The sequence below is a fragment of the Macrotis lagotis genome, chromosome 1, assembly GCF_037893015.1.
Source record: "Macrotis lagotis isolate mMagLag1 chromosome 1, bilby.v1.9.chrom.fasta, whole genome shotgun sequence".
Taxonomy (NCBI): Eukaryota; Metazoa; Chordata; class Mammalia; order Peramelemorphia; family Peramelidae; genus Macrotis; species Macrotis lagotis.
Window position 1 is genome coordinate 708,813,524 of NC_133658.1, and position 27,285 is coordinate 708,840,808.

Sequence of the window (27,285 nt, forward strand, 5' to 3'; positions counted from 1 at the left end):
AATTTTTTCCATCTAGGAAAAATAAAATTAGTACTTGATAAAATAAATTATATTCACGAGGTGAATGCATTTTGTAAAAAAAATATATTTTAGTATTTTTAGAGCTAGACAGATATTGGAAATGACCTAATCTGATCCTTACTCTTACAGATAAGGAAATTAAGCCTTAGAGAGATTATGTAACAACCTCAAAATCACACAGTCAGTTAATGGTTAAAATAATCTTCTACTTCATTTTTTCCACAATGACTTAACCAGTCACTTAATTACTGAAATTGTGGTTAATATTGTCAAATTGTGAAATACATAGTAATATATAAACACGAAACCCTCAAATCCATCAGGGCCAGTCCTAGAAAACTGAGAGGATGTAGTAGCCATGCTCTAGGGACCTAGTTTATCAGTAAAAGTTGAGATATATTACCTCAGAAAATGGAACTCTCTCATTTTTTTGTCTCGATATTCTGAACATTTAGTACAATGCCTAATATATAGTAGAAGTTTAATAAATATTAGTTAATTAATGAGCAAAGTGAATAACATCTTATAATCTTTTTTATGTGTTAATGATTGAAAGATTTTATTATTATCATTAAATAAACATCCTTGTGATTTGTTCATTATTTCCTAATTAATATATATCCCTTTTAATAAAAGAGATAATCTTTCTTCTATTTATGATTTTCTTGGAAAATTATGTTCACAAGACTGTACCACTTATATTGATTCCTTTGCCTACCTGCCAGTTTTCTTATTCTTAGGTAACTCTAAAGTACCATACTCATTTTGTCATTCTCTCCACATGGGCCCAAGACAAAACCCTTAACCTCCTCTGTGAGATCTATATGGTAAACAGTACTTTTTTCCACTAGAATTTTCATTTATACATTGTGCAGTATGCAACCAGCAGAGAAGCTCCATATTGCTTTGGTTCTACTGAATTCATTTTGGTTTTTTTTTTTTTAGTTTTTGCAAGGTAATGGGGTTAAGTGACTTGCCCAAGGCCACACAGCTAAGTAATTATTAAGTGTCTGAGGTCAGATTTGAACTCAGTACTCCTGACTCCAGGGCCGGTGCTCTATCTACTGTGCCACCTAGCCACCCCTTACTGAATTCCTTTTTAATCGTCAAGAATACCACACTGCATTAGGCTAGGATATAATTCTACAATAGAAAGACTTAATTATGAAGTAAGACTATATATATATATATACATATATATATATTAATAGTTTAAATTTTTCTATCAATTTAAATAATCTTGTAAATTTAGATCAGTTCTGGCATACTATTTTGTCCCACCAGGTTAATGTCTAAAGGTGGCATCACTACTGAATGAGTTCTTGTCTCAGCTACCACTTGTTGGGTCTGAAGTCACTCTTGAAAGTACTCCTATCTCTGTGGTACAGCAATATAGGACTAATAATAATAATAATGCCCACACCCTAGGATTCTGAGACCCCCGAGATGCTGGACCATGGAACTCTGGGAAGCTTGAATGTCAGGAAATCCACATGTAAGAACACCAGGGTGTCTACTCTCAGATCCCTTTACCTGAAATAGAAAAGGACAATTTCAGAGGTCAAGGACCATGACCCATATCATGGAGCCACATTGTCTCAAAGGGGAGAAAAGACTCATTAAAGGACTTAAACCAAGAGAAGGCTAGCCAACGTGAATGTTGACAAAGAGAAAAATGACAGACCCTTGTTTATTAGTTCATTTTGAAAACTTCCAAAGATCTTCAAATTCTCCATGTACTTAAGCTGACTAGAACCAGTTAAAGAATATCTACACATGCAATGAACTTCCCTTACAAGCCATTACATCTCTTCCATATTTTGTATCACATATCTTCCACACAAAGAGTAGCATTAGAGGTGCTGCTAGTTACACTTATTTCTGTTTTCCAGCTTCCTAAAGCTAGGTATTGAGTTCTCAACTTTATCTCTAGCTCAATACTTTATTTTAGAGATAACAGTTTATTGATCATTTCCCCCTAAAGTTACTATACATAAATACATTTTAAGGAAGCATAATCTGATCATCTTTTTCTGGCTAAATAGAGGTCTCATCAGTTCATGCTTGAGACAAGGTTACCTAGAAATTCTGCCACTATCTTACTTTTTGCATTAAAGGGGGAAATGATTTAGGATTATTGAAAGAAAACATTGATGTAACTCTCCTTCCTCAAGCAATGCTATTTAGAGATAGAGCTACTCTTCCTAGTATCCCAAAGAAAATTTTACTTAAGTTGCAATGTTTGATTGTAACTGAAAACTCAAAAATAAGCTGGGAAAGAAACAGAAGAAACTTTTTGAAAAGGGGTGAGTAAATTTGGGGGAAGGTTTACTCTCGGGTCTAACATAAATAATATGAGCATATACTTTATCCATTTTTGTTCCCCATAACATTATATTAATAGACAATTTTAGTCATAGATGCAAATTTAAATAAATATATATATATATGAGGAGAGTTCTCCTATTGATTATTTTTCATTCATTTAAAATGATCATTTTAAATGATATCCACAAAAACTAAATTCATCTTTTTTGTCTTTATCTTTTTTCTTGTTAAATATTATTTTTCTTGAGGGCAGCTAGGTGGTGTAGTGGATAAAGCACTGGCCTTGGAGTCAGGAGTACCTGGGTTCAAATCCGCTCTCAGAGACTTAATAATTACCTAGCTGTGTGGCCTTGGGCAAGCCACTTAACCCCATTTGCCTTGCAAAAAAATATTATTTTTCTTGTCCTATGCTTCAAATTTTTGAAAATAATTAATTAGGAAATTCTTTTAAAACACACCTATATCTCAGTTGAATATTTAAAAAAATTAGATTTGAAATAATTATTAAAGTGATATATATCATAAGGAACACAAAATTAATATTGCCATGGTCCTGGTTCAAAAGAGTTTGTTTTCTAATTCAATAGCCAAACCCACATATGAGCAAATTAAAGAAGTTGCTAATTTGTGCAGTACTGAAATACTGTTTCAGGGAACAGAAATCAATGTGGGCTGAGAAAACTTTATGGAGGAGGTGGGCTTTGAACAAGGCCTTAAGGAATGAGTACAATTTATGTAAAAGAATGGAAGATTAAGGTTAGTACAAATGGATAGAAAATAGATGAGCAGAATGAACCTGATCTGTGTGAAGGATTCTGAATAGACTTAGATGATTTGAGCAGTTTTCAAATTGGAGAGTAGAAGTAGAAATAATACTAGCTACATAAGATGGGTCCATATTATAGAGAACCCTGAAAATTAAGCACAATAATTTGGCCTCAGTTCCATAGAGTAAGAAGAATCTATTGTTTGTTCTTGAGCAGGAGAAAAATGACTGTGAAACAAGGGATAGCTTTGGAAGAGAAGGTATTGTAGGAAAAAGGTAGTCTAACTAGAAGACTATTGCAATCATCCAGGACTGAGGGATAAGGTCCAAATTAGGGAGAGAGTATGAAAGCAAAAAGAAAGGAGAAAACTGAGAAACCATTTAAATCTACAGGAAAGCAGAATAAATTATGACATTCAAGGATAGGGAGGAATTTCAGGTCAGATTAGAATTTTGTTACCTTTGGTCAAGGACCAATATAAGTTATCACATATATTGTAAATAACAGTAATAGGTAATATAACAAATTTACCATTACATATTACTTATGATTTCAATATTTACTCAATAGTCATTACTGTCATTTGAATTGTACTTTTGTGCTTTTTTTGTGCTTTTTTGTGCTTTTTTGAAGCTATCAGTGAAAACAGACCCTAAAATTGACAAAGGTATATTAAAACTGCATCCAAGAATCCATTTGCATAGTAATATTATATATATATATGTATATGCAAAAAATAATGTAGAAAAACCTCCTAGCTTAGAGCTTCTACAAATAGCAGTTGCTTGGGAAAGGAGCAATGTACATATAATTCCAAGAACTGGAAGAGCTGGGGGAAGGGGAAAAGAGATCAGTGCTTGTGTGCCCTCATTGCTCCTGGGAGATGCAGTTGCTTGCAATTTAGGAGCATCAGAATGTAGCTTCAGGGTGAATGGTGTTTAGTGGAGGATGTGAAGCCAGCTTGAAGGATGATGCATGGAAAGAAAGCAACTGTTGATTAGAGATAATTCTGGCTGGTTTGTGGAAGAAAATTAGAGAATGGAAGAATAAATGATTTTGTGGTGAGAATGATTTCTGGGTTATGTGCAGCAAAGAAGAAGAGAGTGACTGTGTGATTTGATGCATGGAGAGAGAACTGCAGCATAAGAAGGTGAATCCTGAGTGTGAGTGATTCAGTGACTGACTAGAGTTACAGGACCAGGCATCACATCCTCTGAACTTAATACTTTTGTAGCTTTTGGTATATCTCAAAAATCCCTGGGACTGTTTTTTTTTTTTTAGGCAGTTGAATAGAGGGGTCCTGGGATCAGAAAGAACTGAGTTTCAATTTGATCCCAGACACTATGTGACCTTGGGCTAATGACCTAAATTCAGTCTGCCTCATTTTTGCTGTGTTCTAAAGACTTAAGGCCAGTTGCTTTGTCTTTCCCCAGGAATCCTCTTACCATCCCATGCTCACAGCTAGTAACAGTGTGGCTAGATAATCAGGGACTACAGATCCAAAGTTCAGTCTATAACATGTGCTACACTATCAGCACTAGTTACGGTTTCTGGACTTGGTTGCCTCTCAACAATCCTCTAGTATTTTCCTTCCTGGTACTAATCTTGACCTTCCAATCTTAGAATTTTCCTAGGTATCTAAGGCCTCTTTGCCTTAGGTCATTCAATTATCTCTGTGATCTGTTCATAGTGAAATAGCTCTCTGCAAGAAAGACTACCCCCACTCCCCCTGGCAAGGCCCTCCTGGAGCCTCCATTTTGTAAAGGGTCCAGTTTAGTCTGCTTTCATTCCCTTACAAACCCTGGCTATGGGTTCTGGGCTTGATTGCCTCTTAAAGTCCCCTTGTCCTTCCCTTCCTGAGACTGTTTCTGATTTTCTAGACTTTGAAATCATGTCTCCTTGATTTTGATTTCCACCCTGTTCCCCCAGGGCATCCTTTTTTTCTCACTCCATAATTTAATTTTTTTTTTCATGTCATTCTATCATAGTCAATTCACATCTGTACCCTCTGTCTATGTACACTCCTTTCAACTGAATAGGGAAAAAGTCCTTGGGAGTTGCAAGTATTATCTTACTAAAAAGTAATACAGTAAATACTATAAACACTATAACTTTATTAAATACTTTTTAATATTTTAAATTTAATATTATAGTATTTTAAGGATTTTTCTTTCTCATTTACTTATTTTCCAGCTATTGAGTCTTGTGTTTGAATGCCAGATTTTCTATTCAACTCTGGTCTTTTTATTAAAAATGCTTGAAAGTCCTCAATTTCATTAACAATTTAGTTAATCCCTGAAGGATTGTGCTCATCTTTACTGGTGGGTGATTTTTAGTTGTAATCCTAGTTCCTTTGTCTTCTAGATTATCATATTCCAAACCTTCTGATCCTTTATGGAGTAGCTGCAAAAATCTTGGGCTATTTTGTCTTTTGACTCTATGATATTCAAATTTCTTCCTAGCCACTTGCAATATTTTCTCCTTGGCCTGGAAGCTCTGAAATTTTGCTATAATATTCCTCGGAGTTTTCATTTCATATTGGAGATCTCTTTTGGGAAGTGATTAGTGGATTATTTCAATATCTATTTTTATCTTCTGATTCTAGAATGTCAGACCATTTTCCTGCATAATTTCTTGAAATATGATTTCTGGATTTGTTTGTTGCTATTATTTTTTGATCATGGCTTTCAGATAGTCCAAAAATTCTTAAATGTTCTCTTCTTGATCTATTTTCCAGTTCAGTTGTTTTTCTGATGAAATATTTCACATTTTCTTCAATTTTTCATTCTTTTGATTTTGTTTTATTGTTTCTTGATGTCTTCTACTTGTCCAATTCTAATTTTGAAAGAATTATTTTCCTCAGTGAGCTTTTGTACCTCCTTTTTCATTTAACCAATTCCACTTTTTCAGCTGCTTTCTTCAGTGGATTTTTGTTCCTCTTTTTCCATTAGACATATTCTGCTTTTTGAGGGTTTCTTCTCTTTGGTGGATTTTTGTGCCTTTTAAAATATTTGACCTATTCTGTTTTTTAAGATGTGAGTTTTCCTCAGCATTTTTTTGTGTGCCTCCTTTTCTAAACTACTAGGTTTTTCTTGCAACATTTTAATATTTTTATTCATTTTTTTCTTCCACTTCTTTGATTTTTGAAATTCTTTTTGATCTTTTATATGGCATAAGAATAATTCACATTTTTCTTTGAGGCTTTGTATATAGCTATGTTGACTTTATCTTCTGAGTTTGTGTTTGAACTTCTTTGTTACCATAGCAACTTTCTATAATTAGGTTCTTTTTTAAGTTTGCTCATTGTTTCCAGTCTATTTTTTTTTCGATTTTAACTTTATATTAAAGTTGGATTTTTCTCCCAGGGTAGAGAGAGCACTGTCCCAAGCTTTTATGTTGCTGTGTTCAGAGTTAGTTATGGGAGTTTGTGAATCTAAGTTTGTGATCTAAGTTTGTGAATCTAAGCTTGTGATCTAAGAAGTGTGAACAATGCTCTCCTGGCCTCTGCTCTGGTCTGTTCTGGAACTGTGATCAGGGTCTCTGTTCCTGCTTAACCTCTTTCTTGGCCTGGACCCATACCTGAACCCCTGGATTCTGAACTAGAACCACACGTATGCTATAAAACAGAGTCTTGAATGCAGAGCAAGCAAAGGATCTCATGAAATTTCTTTCTGACTGGTTTTCCAACCCCCACCCCCTTTCTGTCCATGGGCTGAGATTCCTGGAAGTCACTGCTACTACCATAGATTCGGTCATCTCCAAGTCCTGCTGCTGGTTTGTGGGGATGCAGCCTGTTCTAGATTGTGTTTTGTGCTCACTTTTTTGATTACTTTCTTTGTTGTTTTAGGCTGGAAAATTGTTTTGCCCCATCTTTTTGTTGGTTTTGCTACTCCAGGATTTGTTAGGGGAATTAAAGGAAAGCTCGGGTGAATCTCTGACCTTACTCTGCCCTCTTCAAAAAACAAATTTTCAGATTTTTATAAATCTGAAGAGCCTAAATCTTTGATGGAGCACTTAAATAAAACAATATAGCATATATTCTGTAACTTGACTTTCATGTAAAATTTCATTAATAAATCATAATCCCAATTAAAACAATTAGAAGGTATTAATGTTTGTTCAGGTACCTCCTTTTGGAAATCAGGTTGTGCCCTATGGATATGTACATGCCAATAAACATCTTTAACTAAAGCTTTATTCCAGTACTTAATGGGGTATTGATGACTTTTTGTTCTTAAAAGCAGTACCAATAGAGTACAAGTATTGCTAATTCCTGCCAAGCTTGAAAGTTTTCCCATATGAAATTGGTAATAGCTATTCACTGAGGACCATCTGGCAAACTTCAGAGAGTTTCATTACCAGATTTATTGCTCCAGGATGATGAAGGTTTCAGCCACAGCAACTTTCTCTAAGAATTGTGATCTGTACCAGTGGAGGAAGTCCCCTCACTGTTGGAAGTAGAAATGCTTAAACTCACATCTCAATTTTTTGTACAAATTGACACAGTTCCTATTGTGTACAATTTTGACTTGGCATTTGTCTGATAAAGAAGCTACATGGAAAGTGACTCCAAATTTCACTATGTATATTTTTAGCTCTGAATTTTATACTTGTATAAAATGGTTTCCTGTTTGCTTTAGGTTCTTCAGTGGCGAGCACATCAAGAGGAAGAAGCAAACCTAAAATACAACATCATAATCAGAAGAAGGGAAAAAGAAAAGAAAGAAGATAAACTTCGGAAGGAAAAAGAAATGTTGCAGAGAGAAGAGGAGAAAAAAAAAGTATGTAATCTGCTAGTGTTGTGAATGAATATGCTTAATTGCTGGAGAGAGCTTTGAATGATTTAGTATTCTTATAAACAATTCTTGGTATTATTAGAGAGGCTAACAAGTGCTGTGAGGAGAGTAACTAGCATCCATTTGAGTTTCAAAGATGCCTAGACTTGCACAATTAGATGGCTTTGTTATATTACATGAATTCAGTTACCTACAATTGGAAGAGAAATTGTAGGCAGAAATTACTGTATTTGGAACAATTGTTAAATCTTGAGATAAGTAATAATAGATTAAAGTTGGATAGTGTTTATTTAGTGACCCAATTTACTGTAATACAGCAAATGAAATGTCAAAAGTCCCCCCCCCCCTCAGCCCCATTGCTCTGGGAAATAAAGCAAGGAACTTTAAAAAAGGCTCTGAAACTTTTGGCATTATTTTTGGGTAACATTAACCATTTGTAATCATGTATATATCCTTCTTTCTAAACATACATTTTAGCTTTCAGTATGGAAAAAAGGTACTTTGCTAAACAAAGCTTTTTAACCTACTAACAAACAAAGAGAATAGTAATGAACATACATTAGGGAAATTTTTTTTTAAGTAATTCTAGAAATAGCAACTGTTAGAAGTGGAAAGGACTGTGGAGATCATCTAGTCAAACCCCTCTAAAGAGTAGAGTGTTTTAAGTGATATCCATGGTCACAGAACCAGGAAGTGGTAATCTGAGAATAAGATCTATATTGCCTAATTTTCAGTGCATTGTGTTTTTTAGTATGTAATCCTATCTGTGGTTGCATCTTTGTGTCTCTGTGTTTAGTATGTATGTCTCCATCTTCATCTTTCTCCATGTCTCCCTTCCCTCCCATCTATGCTGGCACTTTAGTTTTAATTTCCCAATGATATTTATGTGGAAATGAATTATTTAATATTATTTTAGTTATTAATTTGGAAATCATTTTCTATTTATATAAATAAAGATTACTTTAAGGGAAATTGTTTTCAAAAGGTGATTTGTGACCTCTTTGCCCTTAGTTATAGCTTGTTTATATCTTGAAAAATAGACAAAATGTCTACTCTTCCACTCACATTCAGTCTTTCCAACTTGGAAAGATCCACTAGCCTTTCTTTCAAAGAACTAGGATTGTTTCCATGCTGTTATGAATTATAAAGACTTGATGGAGGAATATTTGAATATGTATAATTAATTCAAAATTTTTTATGGATACATTTTCATGTAGATGTGTGATCAATAACTTAATTTTTTGACTAGTTGTTCTGGTCATTGTCCAAATGATCCTTTTAGGTTCTAAAGAACAGGGAATTATGCATTTCTTTCCTCAGCAGGTCATTTCTCTCTATTAAAAAAATACAGTGTTGAATTGGCTTGTTTCTTTTTTAATTACATCAGCAAATATTTTAATGGTTTATGGAGCATACTATAGTTTTAAAATGACATCCATAAATGATGTAAGATTTTTTTATGATGATTTAAAGGATAAAATCAGGAGCTAGGTAGGTGAAATTGATAGCTGACCAAGAGCCAATCTCAAAAAAAAAAAAATAAACTGAATGGTTTCATCTCAGTCTCTAATAAGATAACTGAAAAAATTGATTAAATATACCAAATATCTCAGGAATGTGTTCTGAGGAAGTACATACTTGGTATTGTCACCAATATTGATGTTATTTCACAGAATGTATGCATTATAGAACTTTGTAGATTATCTACAACTTATTTTCTGAGATGATTATACAGTACTGGGAAAATAAATACTTTGAATATAGAGGATGTTTTTCATGAAGTTAAATAGGATAGGTAAATTTCTCTCAGAGAAAAAAAAGTCTTTTTAAGGTCTTTGATACACAAATCAAGCCAGAAGCAGAGATTCTACAAATAAATGAGGCCTGTCTTAACCAAGATCTTCTATATGCAGATCAAATATGAACTTCAATAAAGACTAAGTTAACTTCAGAATTTTGAATCTCTAAAAAAGAATTCAGTAAATATTATTCAAAGTTTGTAAGATAATAGGAGGATTGTTATGATTTATAATTGGAAGTTTTAGGAGGAAGCACCAAAATAATAGAAATACTAGAATGATAAATTGATCTCATACTAGAATCAACATAAGGAAATATTAGTGAAACAACAGCTTTAGGTTAATCAACTAAAACTTCAGGACCCTCATAAGGCAGTCTTGATTGGGAACTAAAGGTAACAAATGGTCTTTGGAGGGATAATGGGAAAGAGAATATATATATATATAAATATATAAATAAATATGTGTATATCCGTATATATGTGTATATATACACATATATGTACATAATTATTATAACTTCCACAAAAGAATAACAAATAATGGAAAGAAGAAACAAAAAATATTGATCATGGTCATATCAAATAATAACTAAATGAGGGAAAGGGAGAAGGAAAAATGGATAATGTATAATCCAGAGATAATAATAACTAAAAGGGGATGTGTGGATCAGTTGAAACCACTGAAAAACTTAGAAATAATAGCAGAAATTTAAGAAATATAGTTAGGAATTTGTTGGAGTAGGGTATGGGTCTATTTAGAAATGTTCATAAGCATATATAAAAACTAGGTTTAAGGGGCGGCTAGGTGGCGTAGTGGATAAAGCACCGGCCCTGGAGTGAGGAGTGGAGTACCTGGGTTCAAATCTGGTCTCAGACACTTAATAATTACCTAGGTGTGGCCTTGGGCAAGCCACTTAACCCTGTTTGCCTTGCAAAAACCTAAAAATCAAATAAATAAATAAATAAACAAATAAATAAAAACTAGGTTTAGGCTAATATAGGTTATTCTTTCTGAAAAATATGATACAAAATAATGTAAGAGAAGAGGAAAAAAATATAGCAGTTATAACTTTGAATATAAATGGATTTAATCCTCCTATGAAACATAAAAGGATTATAGAATAAATTAAAAAGTAATCCTTAATAATATTTTGCCTATATAAAAATACACTAAGACAGAAAATCTCACAGATTTGAAATGAAAATTTGGATGAAAATTTACTAAGTCTAAAAAATAAGGTGATATCAAAACATATGAAACTAAATTCAAATAAAAAAACATTAAGTGAGATGAACATGAGAACAATATCATGCCTAAATGCAACAAAAAATTTTAAATAATCAGAGCAATTATTTCATCAATGTGATGAGTTTGAAATGTGGAAAACTTTCATTTACACAAATCTATATAAATGAATTCTAAATCAATCTAGTGCCTAGGAAACTGAGACATTAAATGTAATAATGAAGCTGATAATGCTGTTGCTTCTGCTGCTGCTAATAGTTAACGCAGAGCTTCCTTTATATAGGATATGTATTTAGTGCTAAATGCTTTTTAAACATTATCTCATTTGATCCTCACAACAAATCTAGGAGATAGATGCTATTATCACCCTCCTTTGCCAGATAAGGAGACTGAAATAGACAGAGATTAAATTATTTGCCTAGTGTCACACAGATAGAAAGTATCTGATAATTTGAACTCCAGTCTTCTTGACTTCAGACCCTGTTCTTTATTCATTAAGCTACCTAACTCTTTTTTGTTTATAGTCATATAGATGGTATTGTTTGAAGCTGGCTTGGAACCCAAGTCTTTTTTTTATTTTTTTGGTTTTTGCAAGGCAGTGGGGTTAAGTGACTTGCCCAAGTTCACACAGCTAGTTAATTATTAAGTGTCTGAAAGCACATTTGAACTCTGGTCTTCCTGACTTCAGGGCTGGTGCTCTATTCACTGTACCACCTAAATGCCTCTATATATACATATGCACATACATATACATACACATACATATATATTATATATGTGAACTTACAATTTTAAATAATAATGTTAAAGAAAATTGGGGGGGAAGCATAGCCTCATCTAAAGACACAAAAGCTAATTTTTTTAAAAAGAAAAATTAATTGAATCACAAAAAGACATAGAAAACCTTTCTCATATTAACTGAATTTTTGATTATTTGCCTCTGTCTCATTAGCATTAATAATTTTGTATAGATGACCTTAAAATTTATTTAAAAATTTTAAGTTTAAAAATTATTATCTTTTTTTTATTTTTTCAAGGCAATGGGGTTAAAGTGACTTGCCCAAGGTCATGCAGCTAAGTAAATATTAAATGTCTGAGCCTGGATTTGTACTTTGGTTTTCCTGACTCCAGGACAGGTGCTCTATCCACTGCCCCACCTAGCTGCCCCTAAAATTATTATCTTTCTGCAAAATTAAATTGCTTCATGTATTACCATGACCAAAAATTTCATCAAGTTCCTAACCAATATGAGTTATGAAACTCTCCAAATTTAACTAGTTTTTTCTGTAAAACATCAACATTGTTGTCAAATAGCCTCTCGTGTATATTACAATCATAACAAAATTCCTTACTAAATGCATCTAAAGCTTTAGTTCTATGAAATGATTATGTTTATTTATATTTAGGGAGGCATAAAATTTAGATGGATTGCCATGTTATTAATTTTGAAATGTCATCTCAGATTTCCTGTGCAGAGTATTATAGACCAAATATCCCTTTTTTGTACATCACACTTTTTATGGTGTAGGCATTGTGGTGATCTTCTTATATGACTTTCAGAATCAAGAATCTGCTTGCAAAGAAGCAGGGGGAAAAGCCATCTAATTCCTAAGTGGATTAGCATGAAAACTGGCAATAGAATCAGGGATAATTAAAAAAAGAGACATGAGAGAAAGACCAGTATGGATTAATTAAAGAACTGCCAACACAATGATATTTTATTGCATTTTTCAGACATTATATTTTTACAAATTGAAAGTTTGTGGCAACCCTGTGACAAACAAGTCTATTGGTGCCATTGTCTTCTTTTTTAAAAAAATTATTTATTTAAGGCAATGGGCTTAAGTGGCTTGCCCAAGGTAACACAGCTAGGCAATTATTAAATCTGAGTTCAGATTTGAACTCTGGTCCTCCTGACTCCAGGGCTGGTGCTCTACCCACTGTGCTACCAAGTTTGTGGCAACCCTGTGACAAACAAGTCTATTGGTGCCATTGTCTTCTTTTTTAAAAAAATTATTTATTTAAGGCAATGGGCTTAAGTGGCTTGCCCAAGGTAACACAGCTAGGCAATTATTAAATCTGAGTTCAGATTTGAACTCTGGTCCTCCTGACTCCAGGGCTGGTGCTCTACCCACTGTGCTACCAAGTTTGTGGCAACCCTGTGACAAACAAGTCTATTGGTGCCATTGTCTTCTTTTTTAAAAAAAAATTATTTATTTAAGGCAATGGGGTTAAATGGCTTGCCCAAGGTCACACAGCTAGGCAATTATTAAGTCTGAGATCAGATTTGAACTCTGGTCCTCCTGACTCCAGGGCTGGTGCTCTACTCACTGTGCTACCAACTGCCTTGGTACCATTGTTTTCTAATACCATATGCTCCATTGTGTCTCTGTGTCACATTTTGATAATTCTTACAATATTTCATTTTTTTCATTATCATTAAGTCTGTTATGGTAAACTGTGATCAATGATTTTTGATGTGACTATTATAATTATGTTGGAGTGCCAGAAACCATTTCCTTTTTAAATTATTTTTTAGTTTTTATTTTTTGTTTTTTTCAAGGCAATGGGGTTAAGTGACTTGCCCAGGATCACAGCTGGGTAATTATTAAGTGTCTGATGCTAGATTTGAATTCAGGTTCTCCTGATTACAGGGCTAGTACTCTATCCACTATGCCACCTAGCTACTGCACCAGAAATTATTTCTATATAAGAGAGCAAATAATTGATAAATGTTGTGTGTGTTCTGACTATTCACCTACTTGACCATTTCCTCTCCTCAGGCTTCCCCATTCCCTGAGACACAACAAAATTCAAATTAGTTCAATTAATAACTTTACAGTGGTCTCTTAGTATTCAAGTGAAAGAAAGAATTAATTGATATGACAACCCTGTTGCTGTCTTATTTTTAAAAATTGTCAGTCTCTCTAACCTTCATCAACCACCAATCGCAGTCATCAATATTCAGGCAAGACTATATACAAATAAAAAGATTATGATTTGATGAAGGCTCAGATGATGGTTAGCATTTTTAGCATTAAGTTATTTTTAATTAAGGTAGGTTATATATTTTAGAAATAATACTATTGCATACCTAATAGAATATAATATGGTATAAACATAACTTTTATATGACTGGAAAGTCAAAAATTCAGATGACTTACTTTATTGCTATAGTCCCTTTGTTGTAGTGGTCTGGAACAAAACACATCATCTGTGAGGCATGTTGGTATTTATTCTATCCAAGTCCAAAGGCTTTATGATGCCACTACCTTTGATAAAACATAAATGCCACTGCCCTGCTGTTTGAGACAGATTTTTAAAAAAATCTTATTGTACAAGAGACTGCTCCTTCCATTTTGTTTTCATAGATTGACTTGATTGCACAGCAGCAGAAGCAGGCTCTGTGGAGTGCTTAGAAAGAGACTGCTCCTGCCATTTTGTTTTCATAGATTGACTTGATTGCACAGCAGCAGAAGCAGGCTCTGTGGAGTGCTTAGAGCTTGGCTAGACATCAAAGATACCCAGGTCATCCACTGCATCTACATCCATCACTGAAGCACCAATTGTCTTAACTCTGTTCTACCACTGTATCATGATGACTTTGGAAGAGAAAATGAGGCTTATGATTTCGTGCAACTCAGTATCACTTAAATCCAATTTACCTATAACTAAGAAATCATCCATTTTTTACCTACTCAAAGTCCTGTGACCACAGTTAAATGTCAATGCAGCAGGTGCAGATACATAGGGAGCAATGATCACAACTCTGTACACAGGTGGTCCATGCCATAGGGCAATCTCCTCACTGGAAGCAGGAATGAGATTTGGCAACTTCCTGGGTATCTGAGCAGCCTTTTAAGGATCACATTGCTCACTTCCTGGTGTGAGGAAGGGCCTCGAAAAACTGTCCTAAAAATTGTCTGCTTACCCAACCCTGGCCTTATTACTGCAGCAGATGGAGATCCCACTCTCTGGTTGAAACACAAAAAAATGGACAAAAACTTCTCCAAAGAAGTTTTCATTCACTATCAATGCATGGATGTGCACACACTCATAGACACATAAGATCCAATAGACCTGAAAGAAGAATAGCTTTTTGTTGCAAGAGAAAATAGCAGTTATATCCAAAAAATAGCCCTGAGTGAAACAAGACTGGCAAATGAAGGCCAATTTACTGATGTCAGAGCTGGAATCACATTTTTCTGAAGTGGTCTATGAAGGAAAGGACCTTGAAGCTGGAGTAAGTATTTCAATCAAAATTGATCTAGTCAACAAGCTTGTATGCCTTCCAAAAGGAAGGCTCTTGACAATGGTATTGCTACTTGTGGGAAAACGCATCATCATTGCCTACGCTTCCACCATGATAAACCTGATGAAGTTAAAGAAAAATTTTATGAAGATCTGGAGACCATTATCATCAATGTATCACAAGAGAACAAGCTTATAAGTCTGGGTGACTTTAATGCTAGAGTAGGCTCAGATTACCAGACATCACAGGGAGTCCTTGGAAGAATGAATTTGGAAACAGCAACAGCAATAGTCACCTACTACTGAAGACTTGTGCAGCTCATAACCTTCTTATTACAAACACTGTCTTCTGTTTACCTAAACTCATTAAAACTTCCTGGGTACACTCTCACAGTAAATACTGATGTCTAATAGACTACATAATAATAAGGAGAAGGCAATGTGTGGTGCAGAGTGCTGAACTGTCCACAGACTCATCCTCTCTGACTAAATATTCACCTTCAACTGAAGCAATGGTCTCAAGATAAAAATACTAGAAGAATTAATGTCAAGAGATTAGTATGTTCTTGGTGGGAACAGTTTGTTGTCAACTTGGAAGAAAAGATGAGTCAACATACAGCTGACAACAGTGGAGCAGAAAAGAAGTGAGCAGCTTTTAGAGATTTTGGTGTATAGCACTGAATTTGCTCTTCTTTTGATATAACTTTCCTTAAGCCCTCACAACTGATAGTATCAAAGACCTTGATCACATCTATAAACATCATATACAGACCTCTGCTCTGTTCTTGGCATTTTTTCTGGAGTTGTCAGACAGCAAAAAGTGTTTCAACTGTTTCTCAACCCTTTCTGAAGCCACACTGGTTTTCAGGAGGTGTCTATCTTCCAGGTGAAGGATCAGTCTATTAAGGAGGAGTCTGGCAAGAAATTTGCCAGCAATAACTAAGAGAAAAACACCTCCTGTGATTGTCACAGGACAATCTATTCCTTTTACTTTTTACAGAGATGGACAGTGGAGGCATCCTTGAATTTCTAGGAGATAACCTCTTCTTCAGTTGGAATTTTAGCTAGGGATGGATTGACTTCAACTTGAGGCAAATGGTCACTGCCTTCTGCAATGATTGATGATGGTCTATTAAGAAAACTATGGAAGTATTCAGCTCAACTTCCTAGGATCATGTACCTATCACTAATCAATGTAGCTCCATCAGCACTGAGCAGTTGAGATGTACCACATGTCAGCCTTCAGAGCATTGTAAAAGCACTTTAGAGTGTTATTATCTGCATAAAACTGAATTTCATCTGCTTTCCTACTGAGTAAAAGCTTCACTTCTACTTAACTTTTGATGGAATTAAATTCTGCCTTCTTAGAAATGGATGAACTATCTAATAAACCCTGTGGAGTTCTCATTTTTCATTTAGCAGATTTTGTATTTCCCTATCATTTCATCAATCCAGTCTTGATGTTGGTGAATGTGCTGCATCAGCCAGCATCATACCATCCATATGTGGAACCATCAGTTACAGCAAATGGAGTTTTGAATACTATGGATAAGTTCACTTTCCTTGGCAGTGTTCTTTCCAGGGAGGTACACATTGATAATGAAGTTGACACGTGCTTTGCCAGAGCTAGCTAAATATATTTGGGAGCCTCTGAAGGAAAGCATGGGAGAAAAGAGGAATTAGACAAATTGCCTAATTGAAGGTCTACAGAGCAGTTGTACTCATCTCATTGATGAATGTCTGTGAAATCTAATGTGTCAACCAGCATCATGCTTCCATATAAATTGACTTAGGAAGATTTTGAAGATCACCTGGCAGGATAAGATACCAGACAATGAAGTCCTTTATTAAGCTAAACTGCCAAGAATCCAAATGTCAATACAGAGTGCAATTCCATTGTGCTGGGCATGTTGTCCACTTGCCAAAAAGATTATTTTATGGAGAACTCACACAGGGAAAGCACTCACAGAAAGGGTCTCAGAAGAAGTCATACACACCGGCCCTGGAGTCATGAATACCTGGGTTCAAATCCGGTCTCAGACACATAATAATTACCTAGCTGTGTGGCCTTGGGCAAGCCACTTAACCCCATTGCCTTGCAAAAAAACCAAAAAGCCATACAGGGACACTCTTAAAGGCTCACTTAAGATTTTTGGAATTGATTGTACAAGATGGCAGACACTGGCACAGGATCACCCAGCATGGTGTGCACTCTCAGAGAGGGTGATGTGTTCTAAAAGCTAGGCAGAATTGAAGTAGCTCAAAGGAAAAATGAAATGTGTAAGTTTAGAATAAGCACCCCTGATATTTACATGAATTTTTTGTGCCACATTTGTAGTAGAACATTCTGAGATCATATTGGTCTAATAAGCCACAGTCAGATACACCATATCTTGTCTCTAACATAGTGATGTCATTTTAATCTTCATCAATAACAAAAGACAAGAACTAACCAACAAATCAATTCTTTGCTTTATCAGAGGCACAGTCAGAAGTTACCTGTAAACATACAGTTTATCTTTACTGGTGTGGATTGTTATATTTTGTGGGGAGCTTGGAATGCTTGATATTGACAGCTTCAGGAATAGCATTTTGAACGTGGGCATTGTGGGAACTACACCCAGTCTGGATGAATGGTTTATCAAATTATTTGCTGAAGACATAATCTTGCAAATAAAAGTGCATCTGTGAAGGGGAAAAAAAAAAGATGGAGGAGGTATATCATATAGATAAGGAAGCCCTCCAGTAGTTTCTGTTTACAGTTGACCTTGTGTCAGTTGCATTAGATCATAGAACATTAAAGAAAACTCTATTTTTAAGAAAGATTTTATTTATTTTGTTTTACATTTTTTCCCCATTTCCCCCGCCCCGAAGGCATTATGTTAGTCTATATTGTTTCCATGGTATACATTGATCTCAGTTGAATATGATGAGAGAGAGAAATCATATCCTTAAGGAAGAAAAATAAAGTATGAGATAGCAAAATTACATAATAAGATTTTTTTTCCTAATTTGAAGGTAATAGTCTTTAGTCTTTGTTCAAAGTCCACAATTCTTTCTCTGGATACAGATGGTATTCACCATTTCAGATAGCCCAAAATTGTCCCTGGTTGTTGCACTGATGGAATGAGCAAGTCCATCAAGGTTGATCATCACACACATGTTACTGTTAGGGTGTACAATGTGTTTCTGGTTCTGTTCATCTCACTCAGCATCAGTTATGCAAATCCTTCCATGCTTCCCTGAAATCCCACCCCTCCTGGTTTCTAGACACACATATAAACCACAGTTTGTTAAGCCAGTTGAAGGACATTCACTTAATTTCCAATTTTTTGCTACCACAAACAGGGCTGCTATGAATATTTTTGTACAAGTGATATTTTTACCCTTTTGAATCATCTCCTCAGGATATAGACACAGTAGTGGTATTGCTGTATCAAAGGGTATGCACATTTTTTTGTCCTTTGGGCATAATTCCAAATTGCTCTCCAGAAAGGTTAGATGGGTTCACAGCTCCACCAATAATGTGTTAGTGTACTAGAATTCCCACATCCCTTCCAAAATTGATCATTGTCCTTTCTGGTCATATTGGCCAGTCTGAGAGGTGTGAGGTGGTATCTCAGAGACATTTTAATTTGCATTTCTCTAATAAGTAATGATTTGGAGAAATTTTTCATATTACTATGGATTGCTTTGATATTCCTCAGCTGTAAATTGCCTTTGCATGAACTTAGACTATTTGTCAAATGGGGAATGGCTTGGTTTTTTTTTTTTGAAAAATTGGTTTAGTTCTCTGTATATTTTAGAAATGAATCCTTTGTCAGGAATACTAGTTGCAAAAATTGTTTCCCAATTTACTACATTTCTTTTGATCTTGGTTATAGTGGTTTTGTTTGTGCAAAAGCTTTTTAGTTAATGTAATCAAAATTATCTATTTTATTTGTAATGATGTTCTCCATCTCTTCCTTTGTCATAAACTGCTTCCCTTTCCATAGATCTGACAGGTAAACTACTCCTTGATCTTCTAGTTTTCTTATAATATTTTTATATGTCTAAATTCTGTATCCATTTGGATCTTATCTTGGTATAGGGTGTGAGGTGTTGGACTAATCTAAGTATCTTCCATACTATCTTCCAATTTTCCCACTAGTTTTTATCAAAGAGAGTTTTTATCCCAGTAGCTGGACTCTTTGGGCTTATCAAACAGCAGATTACTATAGTCATTTCCTGCTATTGCACCTAGTCTATTCCACTGATCCACCACTCTATTTCTTAGCCAATATCAGACAGTTTTGAGGACTGATGTTTTATAATATAATTTTAGATCTGGTAAGGCCAAGCCACCTTTTGCATTTTTTTCATTGAATCCCTGGAAATTCTTGATTTTTTATTTCACCATATAAATTTACTTACAACTTTTTCTAACTCATTACAGTAATTTTTTGGAATTTTGATTGGTAGGGTACTAACCAAGTAGTTTAGTTCTGGTAGAATTGTCATTTTTATTATATTAGCTCTGCCTGTCCATGAACCATTTGATGTTTTCCTTGTTATTTAAATCTGATTTTATTTGTGTGAGAAGTGTTTTGTAACTGTTTTCAAAAAGTTTATGTATCTGTCTTGGCACATAGACTCCCAAGGTATTTTATATTTTCTGAGGTTACTTTGAATGGGATTTCTCTTCTATCTCTTTATGCTGTATCTTGCTAGACATACATAGAAAAGTTGAGGGTTTATGAGAGTTTATTTTATATCCTGCTACTTTGCTAAAGTTGCTAATTATTTCTAGTAGTTTATTAGATGATTTTTGGGGATTCTCTAGGTAGACCATCATGTCATCTGCAAAGAGTGAGTTTTGTCTCTTCCTTCCCAATTCTAATTCCTTCAATTTCTTTTTCTTCTCTTATGGCTGAGGCTAACATTTCTAATACAATATTGAATAGTAGTGGTGATAATTCCTTGTTTCACCCCGATCTTATTGGGAATGCCTCAAGCCTATCGCTGTTGCATATAATGCTTGTTGATGGTTTTAGATAGATACTGCTTATTATTCTAAGGAACAAATCATTTATTCCTACACTCTCTAGTGTTTTAATTAGGAATGGGTGCTGTATTTTGTCAAAAGCTTTTTCAGCATCTATTGATATGATCATATGATTTCTGATAGGTATATTATTGGTATAATTAATTATACTACAGTTTTCCTAATATTGAACCACACCTGCATTCCTGGGGTAAATCCTACTCGATCATAATGTATTATCCTAGTGATAACTTGTTGTAATCATTTTGCTAATATTTTATTTAATATTTTTGCATCTATATTCATCAGGGAGATAGGTCTATAATTTTCTTTCTCTGTCTTAACTCTTCCTAATTGAGATATCAGCACCATATTGGTGTCATAGAAAGAGTTTAGGCAGAGTTCCATTTTCACTTGTTTTTCACAAGAGTTTATATAGAATTGGAACCAATTGTTCCTTAAATGTTTGATAGAATTCCCTTGTGAATCCATCTGGCCCTGGAGATTTTTTCTTAGGGAGTTCAATGATGGCTTGTTGAATTTATTTTTCTGAGATAGGGTTGTTTAGGTATTTAATCTCCTCTTCATTTAACCTGGGCAACTTATATTTTTGGAAATATTCGTCCATTTCATTTAGATTGTCAAATTTATTGGCATAAAGTTGGGCAAAATAATTCTGAATTATTACTTTAATTTCCTCCTCATTGGTGGTGAGTTCAGCTTTTTCATTTATGATACCAACAATTTGATTTTCTTCTTTTTTTAATCAAATTGACCAGAAGTTTAGCAATTTTATTGTTTTTTTTTTTCATAAAAACAGCTCTTGGTTTTATTTATTAATTCAATAGTTTTCTTGTTTTCGATTTTATTAATTTCTCCTTTAATTTTTAGAATCTCTAATTTGGTATTTATTTGGGGCTTTTTAATTTGTTCTTTCTCTTATTTTTTAGTTGTGTATTTAGTTCATTGATTTCTTCTTTCTCTAATTTATTCATATAAGCATTTAAAGATATACTATATCCCCTGACAGCCACCTTGAGTGTATCCCATAGGTTGTGGTATGTTGTTTCATTATTGTCATTATCTAGGATGAAATAAATAATTCTTTCTATAATTTATTGCTTGACCCACTCATTCTTTAAAATGAGGTTATTTAGTTTCCAATTATTTCTGGGTCTATATTTTCCTGGCCCAGTATTGCATATGATTTTTATTACATTATGATCTAAGAAAGATGTATTCACTATTTCTGACTTTCTGCAATTGATCATTAGGTTTTTATATCCTAGTATATGGTCAGTTTTTGTGTCAGTGCCATGTACTTCAGAAAAAAAGTATATTCCTTTCTATCCCCATTCAATTTCTTCCATAGATCTATCATATCTAGGTTTTCTAACAATCTATTTACCTCCTTAACTTCCTTCTTGTTTATTTTATGATTCAATTTATCTAAATCTGAGAGTGGAAGGTTGAGGTCTCCCACTAGTGGAGTTTTGCTGTCTTTGTCTTCCTGTAGCTCTTTCAACTTCTCCTCTAAGAATCTGAATGCTGTACCATTGGGTGCACACATATTTAGTATTGAAATTACTTTATTGCCTATGGTACCTTTTAGGAGGATATAGTTTCCTTCCTTATCTCTTTTTTTAAGGTTTTTGCAAGGCAAATGGGGTTAAGTGGCTTGCCCAAGGCCACACAGCTAGGTAATTATAAGTGTCTGAGACCCGGATTTGATCCTAACTCCAGGGCTGGTGCTTTCCTTCCTTATCTATTTTAATGCTATCTATTTTTGCAGCTGATTTGTCTGAAATAAGGATTGTTATGTCTGCTTTTTTCACTTCAACTGAAGCAAAATATATTTTGCTCCAACCTTTTACCTTTACTCTATAAGTATTTCTCTTCACTTCAAATGAGTTTTTTGTAAGCTCCATATTGTAGGATTCTGTTTTTTTGATCCAGTCTGCTATTCACTTACATTTTGAGGGAGAGTTCATCCCATTCACATTCAAAGTTATAATTACTAACTCTTTATTGCCCCCCATGCTATCTTCCTTCTGTTTTTATTTTCCCCCTTTTCCACCTTTATCCACATTCTCCAGTGTTTTGTTTGCGCCACCTTCAGTGTGTTTGCCCTCTTATATCAACCCCCCCTCTCCTTTCTTTCCCCTTTCCTTTTCCCCTTCTTCCCTTCCTTCTGTTAGTTCCTCTTTATCTCCCCTCCCCTTTTCCCCTTTTAATACTTGAAAGCTAAGATAAGTTTATTAACTTAACTGAGTATATCTAAGTTAATTTTAAGCTAAGTCTGATGAGACAAAGATTCAGGTGGTCCTTACTTCCTCCCTTCTTCCCCTCAATTACAATAGGTCTTTTGCACATCTTGATGTAATGAGATTTACCCCCATTCAAGTCTCCCTCCATCCTCCCTTCTCTTTACTGTACCCCTTTTTAAGGAGGTATTGTTTTTAAATCATTCTATCCGAGTCACAGAAAAATTATGAGTGTCCATCACTTCTGGCTAAGTATATTCTCTCTAATAGAATTATACTTCTCCCAAGTGGGTATATAGGCAGTTTCATCTTATTGGATAGCAGGTTTTTTTTTTTTTCCTTTTTCATGTGTCTCTTGAGCCTCTTGTTTGATATCCAGATTTTCTATTTAGCTCTGGTTTTTTCATCATGAAATCTTGGAAGTCTCCCATTTCATTAAATGCCCATCTTTTTTCCTGGAAGAGAAGGTTCAGCTTTGCCAGGTAGTGGATTTGTGGCTGCATTCCAAGCTTCCTTGCTTCAGAATATCTCATTCCAGGCCCTTCAATCCCTTAATGTTGCTGCAGCCAGGTCCTGCATAATCCTTACTGTGGTTCCTTGGTATTTACATTTTTTTTCTGGCTGTTTGTAGGATTTTTTTCTTTTATCTGATAGTTCTGGAATTTGGCCGCACATTCCTTGGTGTTTTCATTTTAGGATCTCTTTCCAGAGGGGATCAATGTATTCTTTCAATAACTATTTTGCCCTCTGGTTCCATGATATCACAGCACTTTTCCATCACTAAGTCCTGTAATATTAAGTCTGGGTTTTTTTCTCTTCATTATTTTCAGGAAGGCCTATAATTCTCAGGTTTTCCCACCTTGATCTGTTCTCTAGGTCAGTGGTTTATGCTGATGAGGTATTTTACATTTTCTTCTATTTTTTTCAATCTTGTGGTTTTGTTTAATACAGTCTTGTTGTCTCATGAAGTATTAGTTTCTGCCGATTGCATTCTTTTTGTTAGAGAAGATTTTTCTTCATTTATCTTTTGCAACTCCTTTTCCAGTTGGTCAATTCTATTTTTGAAGGTGTTTTCTATTTGCCCAAGGGTAGTTTTGAGAGAATCATTTTCTTTTTTGCATTTGCCCAATTGAATATCTGAGAGAGTTATTCTCATTTTGTATTTGTCCAATTTTATTTTCCAAGGATTTGTTTTCTTGTTGTGAGATGTTAATTTTCTTTTGCAACGTGTTAATTTTCTCTTGAGTTTCTTTTCCCAATTTTTCCAATTGATTTTTAAACACCTTCGTGATTTCTTAAAGGAAGTCTTTCTGGATTGGAGACCAATTCATATTGTACTCAGCAGTGCTAGATCTCTCTGGGTTAGAATCTGTCTCTTCTAAGTATTTCTCTATGGCCCCCCCTTTTCTATGACCTTTCTTCATTTTTCTAGGATCTTGTGTTGGGGGGAGCTGACTTGTTTGCTTTTGAAGATCCTAGAATCTTTGTTCACTTGACTTAGTAATTCCCAGGGACAGCCAGTAGGGGGAGCTAGTTGCTTTCTCTGGAGTGTTTCAGGTCTTCAGCAGCAGGGTCTGAGTTGACCTTGAACACTGGGCTGTGCCCTGGGCAAGGGAGTGAACTCTGTTTCCCCGGGGGGTATGGTGGGCTGTTTATTGTTTGTTCTGGGCCAAGGAGTCTGCTGAAAGAATGGAGCTCAGGTCCCCGGCCCAGCTGGTTGTTCTGCAGGCTTGCTCTGAGACTCTGTGCTAGAACTCAACCTCCCATAGCTCCTCTCTCCCTGGCCAAAGACCCTGCAGGTAAAGTTTGATCTTGCACTAGTCTCTCACTGAAGTCTCTGCAGCTGAGGCTGGCCCTCTGCCTTCCCTCAGCTGTTGTCCCCGAGCTGATCCTCTGCTCTCATCTCCTGGTTCACCCATGGTCCCCTGGCACAGACCTTCTTGGTAGGTGTTCTCCTAGCTTCTCTTTCTGGGTTTTCTGTTAAGAGGTTTCTTTCATGTTGTTTTTGAGGGGAAAGAGCAGCACTTATCACAGTACCTGTCTTCTCTCCGCCATCTTGGCTGAAAGTGAAGAAAAGTAGTGAAAGCTCTTTAAGGGGGTTCATAATTACATAAAAGAAATCAACCTAGCAATCCCTATAGGAACAAGTTGATGGAAAGCAACTATTATTTAGATTGTAAAATGAAGTTCTAGGGCCCATAGAAGAATTGTACTAACATATAGCAAGGTACTGCACTGCAGATGAATTAAAAAGGTAAAAATATGATTAAATTATCTATTATGTGCCAGGCCCTGAACTAAGCATTATGAATAAAAATACAAAACTGAAACAGTCTCTTACTTCAAGTCTCTTGCCTTTATATTCTAGTAGAGTACAACAGCATATATTATATAAGTAAATGGTGTTTTCATCTAGGAAGAATGGTTTGCTGTGGGAAGTTCTCACATGGATTTTAACCACTGAAGATCAATTTTCAATGCTTTTTAGTATGACAAAATTTAAGACAAGATCCAATTTCATAGTTTATAGCTTCATGATATGTGTAGTCTAACCTGGCAAGATATAGTAGATAAGATGAGTTTGTACTAGCCAATCAGAACAACTCAACCCTAAGGCAGAGGTGCAGAACTGAAAGGATTCTTTCCCTTATAGGAGGTCATGGTCTTTGGATTGAAGTTTGAACATTCCAGATAAAGAGTATACTGGATTTCATTTAGGAAATTTCTGAGTAACTTTCATAATCATTGAATCTAAGAGCTGGAATGGATCTAAGATACAGTCCAGTTCTTTACCTCAACAAGAATTCTTTCTATTGCATATCCAACAAGTAATCATTGGAGGAAACCCTACAGTAAGAGATAACTCTACCACTCTGTAAAGTCCATTACATCTTTGGATACCATATTTCCAAATGTATGAGACACACCCTTTTTCAAAAAATTTACAGTCTAAAAACTGGGAGTGTCTTGTACAGCTGTTGTGGATTTTTTTACTTGCATTTCTTGCTTTTTTGCACTTCTCTTTGCACTCATTGTTTTGCATTTGTTACTGGTATATTGGGTTACATTTTGCCACATTTTGCCCAGAAATGGCTCGGAAAAAGTTTTCATATAGTGCTGAATTCAAGTTCAAAGTGATCCAGTTTGTAAAAGTGAATAGAAATCATACTGCTGAACATCAGTTTGGTCCTCCTCCAACTGAGAAAACAATCTGAGGCTGGCTACTGGGAAGCAGAAACCCTATAGGTAGAAGAAGACCATGAGAGGCAAGTCAGCCAAATGGCCTGATTTAGAGAGGGAATTGAAGAGATCGATTGAAGAACAAGGGCAATTGGAATTCCTGTGTAAACAAAGATGGTTCAGCATGAGGCATCATGTCCATGAAATGGAATGGACTAAGTATATATACATGCACTAGACTTGCCCAAAAGATGTCTGAAAGCTAAGAGCAGAAAGTCCTTGAATTTCATGATGAATAAAACTTGAGTTCAGTAACTTTATGTAATAGATTTTTTAAATAAATTTTGGACCCCAAAATTAAGGTGCATCTTATACATGGGGAAATATGTATAATTTGAATTATAAAGAACTTTTTTCATATATCAAACCTAAATTTAGTTCTTTCCAACTTTAACCTATTATTTCTATTTCTGCTGCCAGGAGTCAAGCAGTGCAAGTCCAATTCCTCTTCCACTGGAAATCCCTACAATTACAACTCTCATATCCCCATTAATTCTTCTCTTCCATAGGCTAGCATCCTTACTTCCTACCACTGATCCTCTTTCTCTAATCCCCTCATCCTAGTAACTTCTTTTTGGGACATGCTCAAGCCTATCTCTCTGTCTTTATTAAGTTTCGCCCCTCACACAGCTTCATGTTTTCACTACCGCCTTGACCTATATGGTTTTTTGGTATACCACAGTCTCCAAAGACTAAACATTGTAAGTAATCCAAGGACAACGAAGAAATATATAGCAAGCATAAGTAGATTGCAGCTTATTTTGCTTTCACTTTTTTAAGAGTTTTATTGATACTTTGATTAATAAATATCATTTGAGATATCTAACTTTTCCACCCTGCTCCCTTCTTTGTCACAACACCAATAACAACAATTAAAACTTAAAAACAATGAGCAAATCAGACTATGTATAATGACATTGTGAACCCAACCCCTCCCAAAAGAAGGATTCTTTGTATTATCTATATTCTAGGATTAATATGTTGATCATTACAAATTCTCAAAATTCAGCTATCTTATAATGTTCTTTTAATTTATATATTTTAGACATAGTATATACAAGACACACATATGTATACATATGTGTGTATATATGTTCTTCCTGGTCCCTTCTCTGAGCGATTTCTTTAATCAATGATTGTTGTGGGACCCAAACTACAAACAAAACCTGTGGTCTATAATATTCCTAAGACTCTTGGAGTTTGAAGACAGATACCTAGTCTACATGATTGGTCATATTGGTTTAACTTTCATAGTACTTGCCACCTTCTTTCTCTCCATCACAGGGCCTTGCTGCTTCAGTTAGGTTGACTTAGCTGCCTTCTGAGGAGAGGTTAGTCAGCTGTTGGTGGGGATGATTAGTTCTTTCTTCACAGGAAGAAACTATGTCTAATTTTCTCCAGTGTCTAGTACAGTGTTCTACATGTTTAATGAATGAAGCTTGTTATAATATGTCAGATTCACTGTTGTATATTACTAATCCTCTATTTGCTGATAGAGAATTATGAGATTATAAGTATTATTTCTAATCCTCAGGTCATTATTCTCTC

General features: G+C 34.9%; 1 protein-coding gene across 2 annotated transcripts in view; it reads left to right on the plus strand.

Annotated features, from left to right (window-relative positions):
* Positions 1 to 27,285, plus strand: part of CCDC148 (coiled-coil domain containing 148) — a 323,980-nt gene that overhangs the window by 209,903 nt on the left and 86,792 nt on the right. For both annotated transcript variants that reach the window (XM_074215932.1, XM_074215933.1), the window contains one exon: positions 7,757 to 7,897. In XM_074215932.1, coding sequence (XP_074072033.1) covers positions 7,757 to 7,897 — 141 coding nt within the window. The remainder of the gene's footprint in view (positions 1 to 7,756; positions 7,898 to 27,285) is intronic.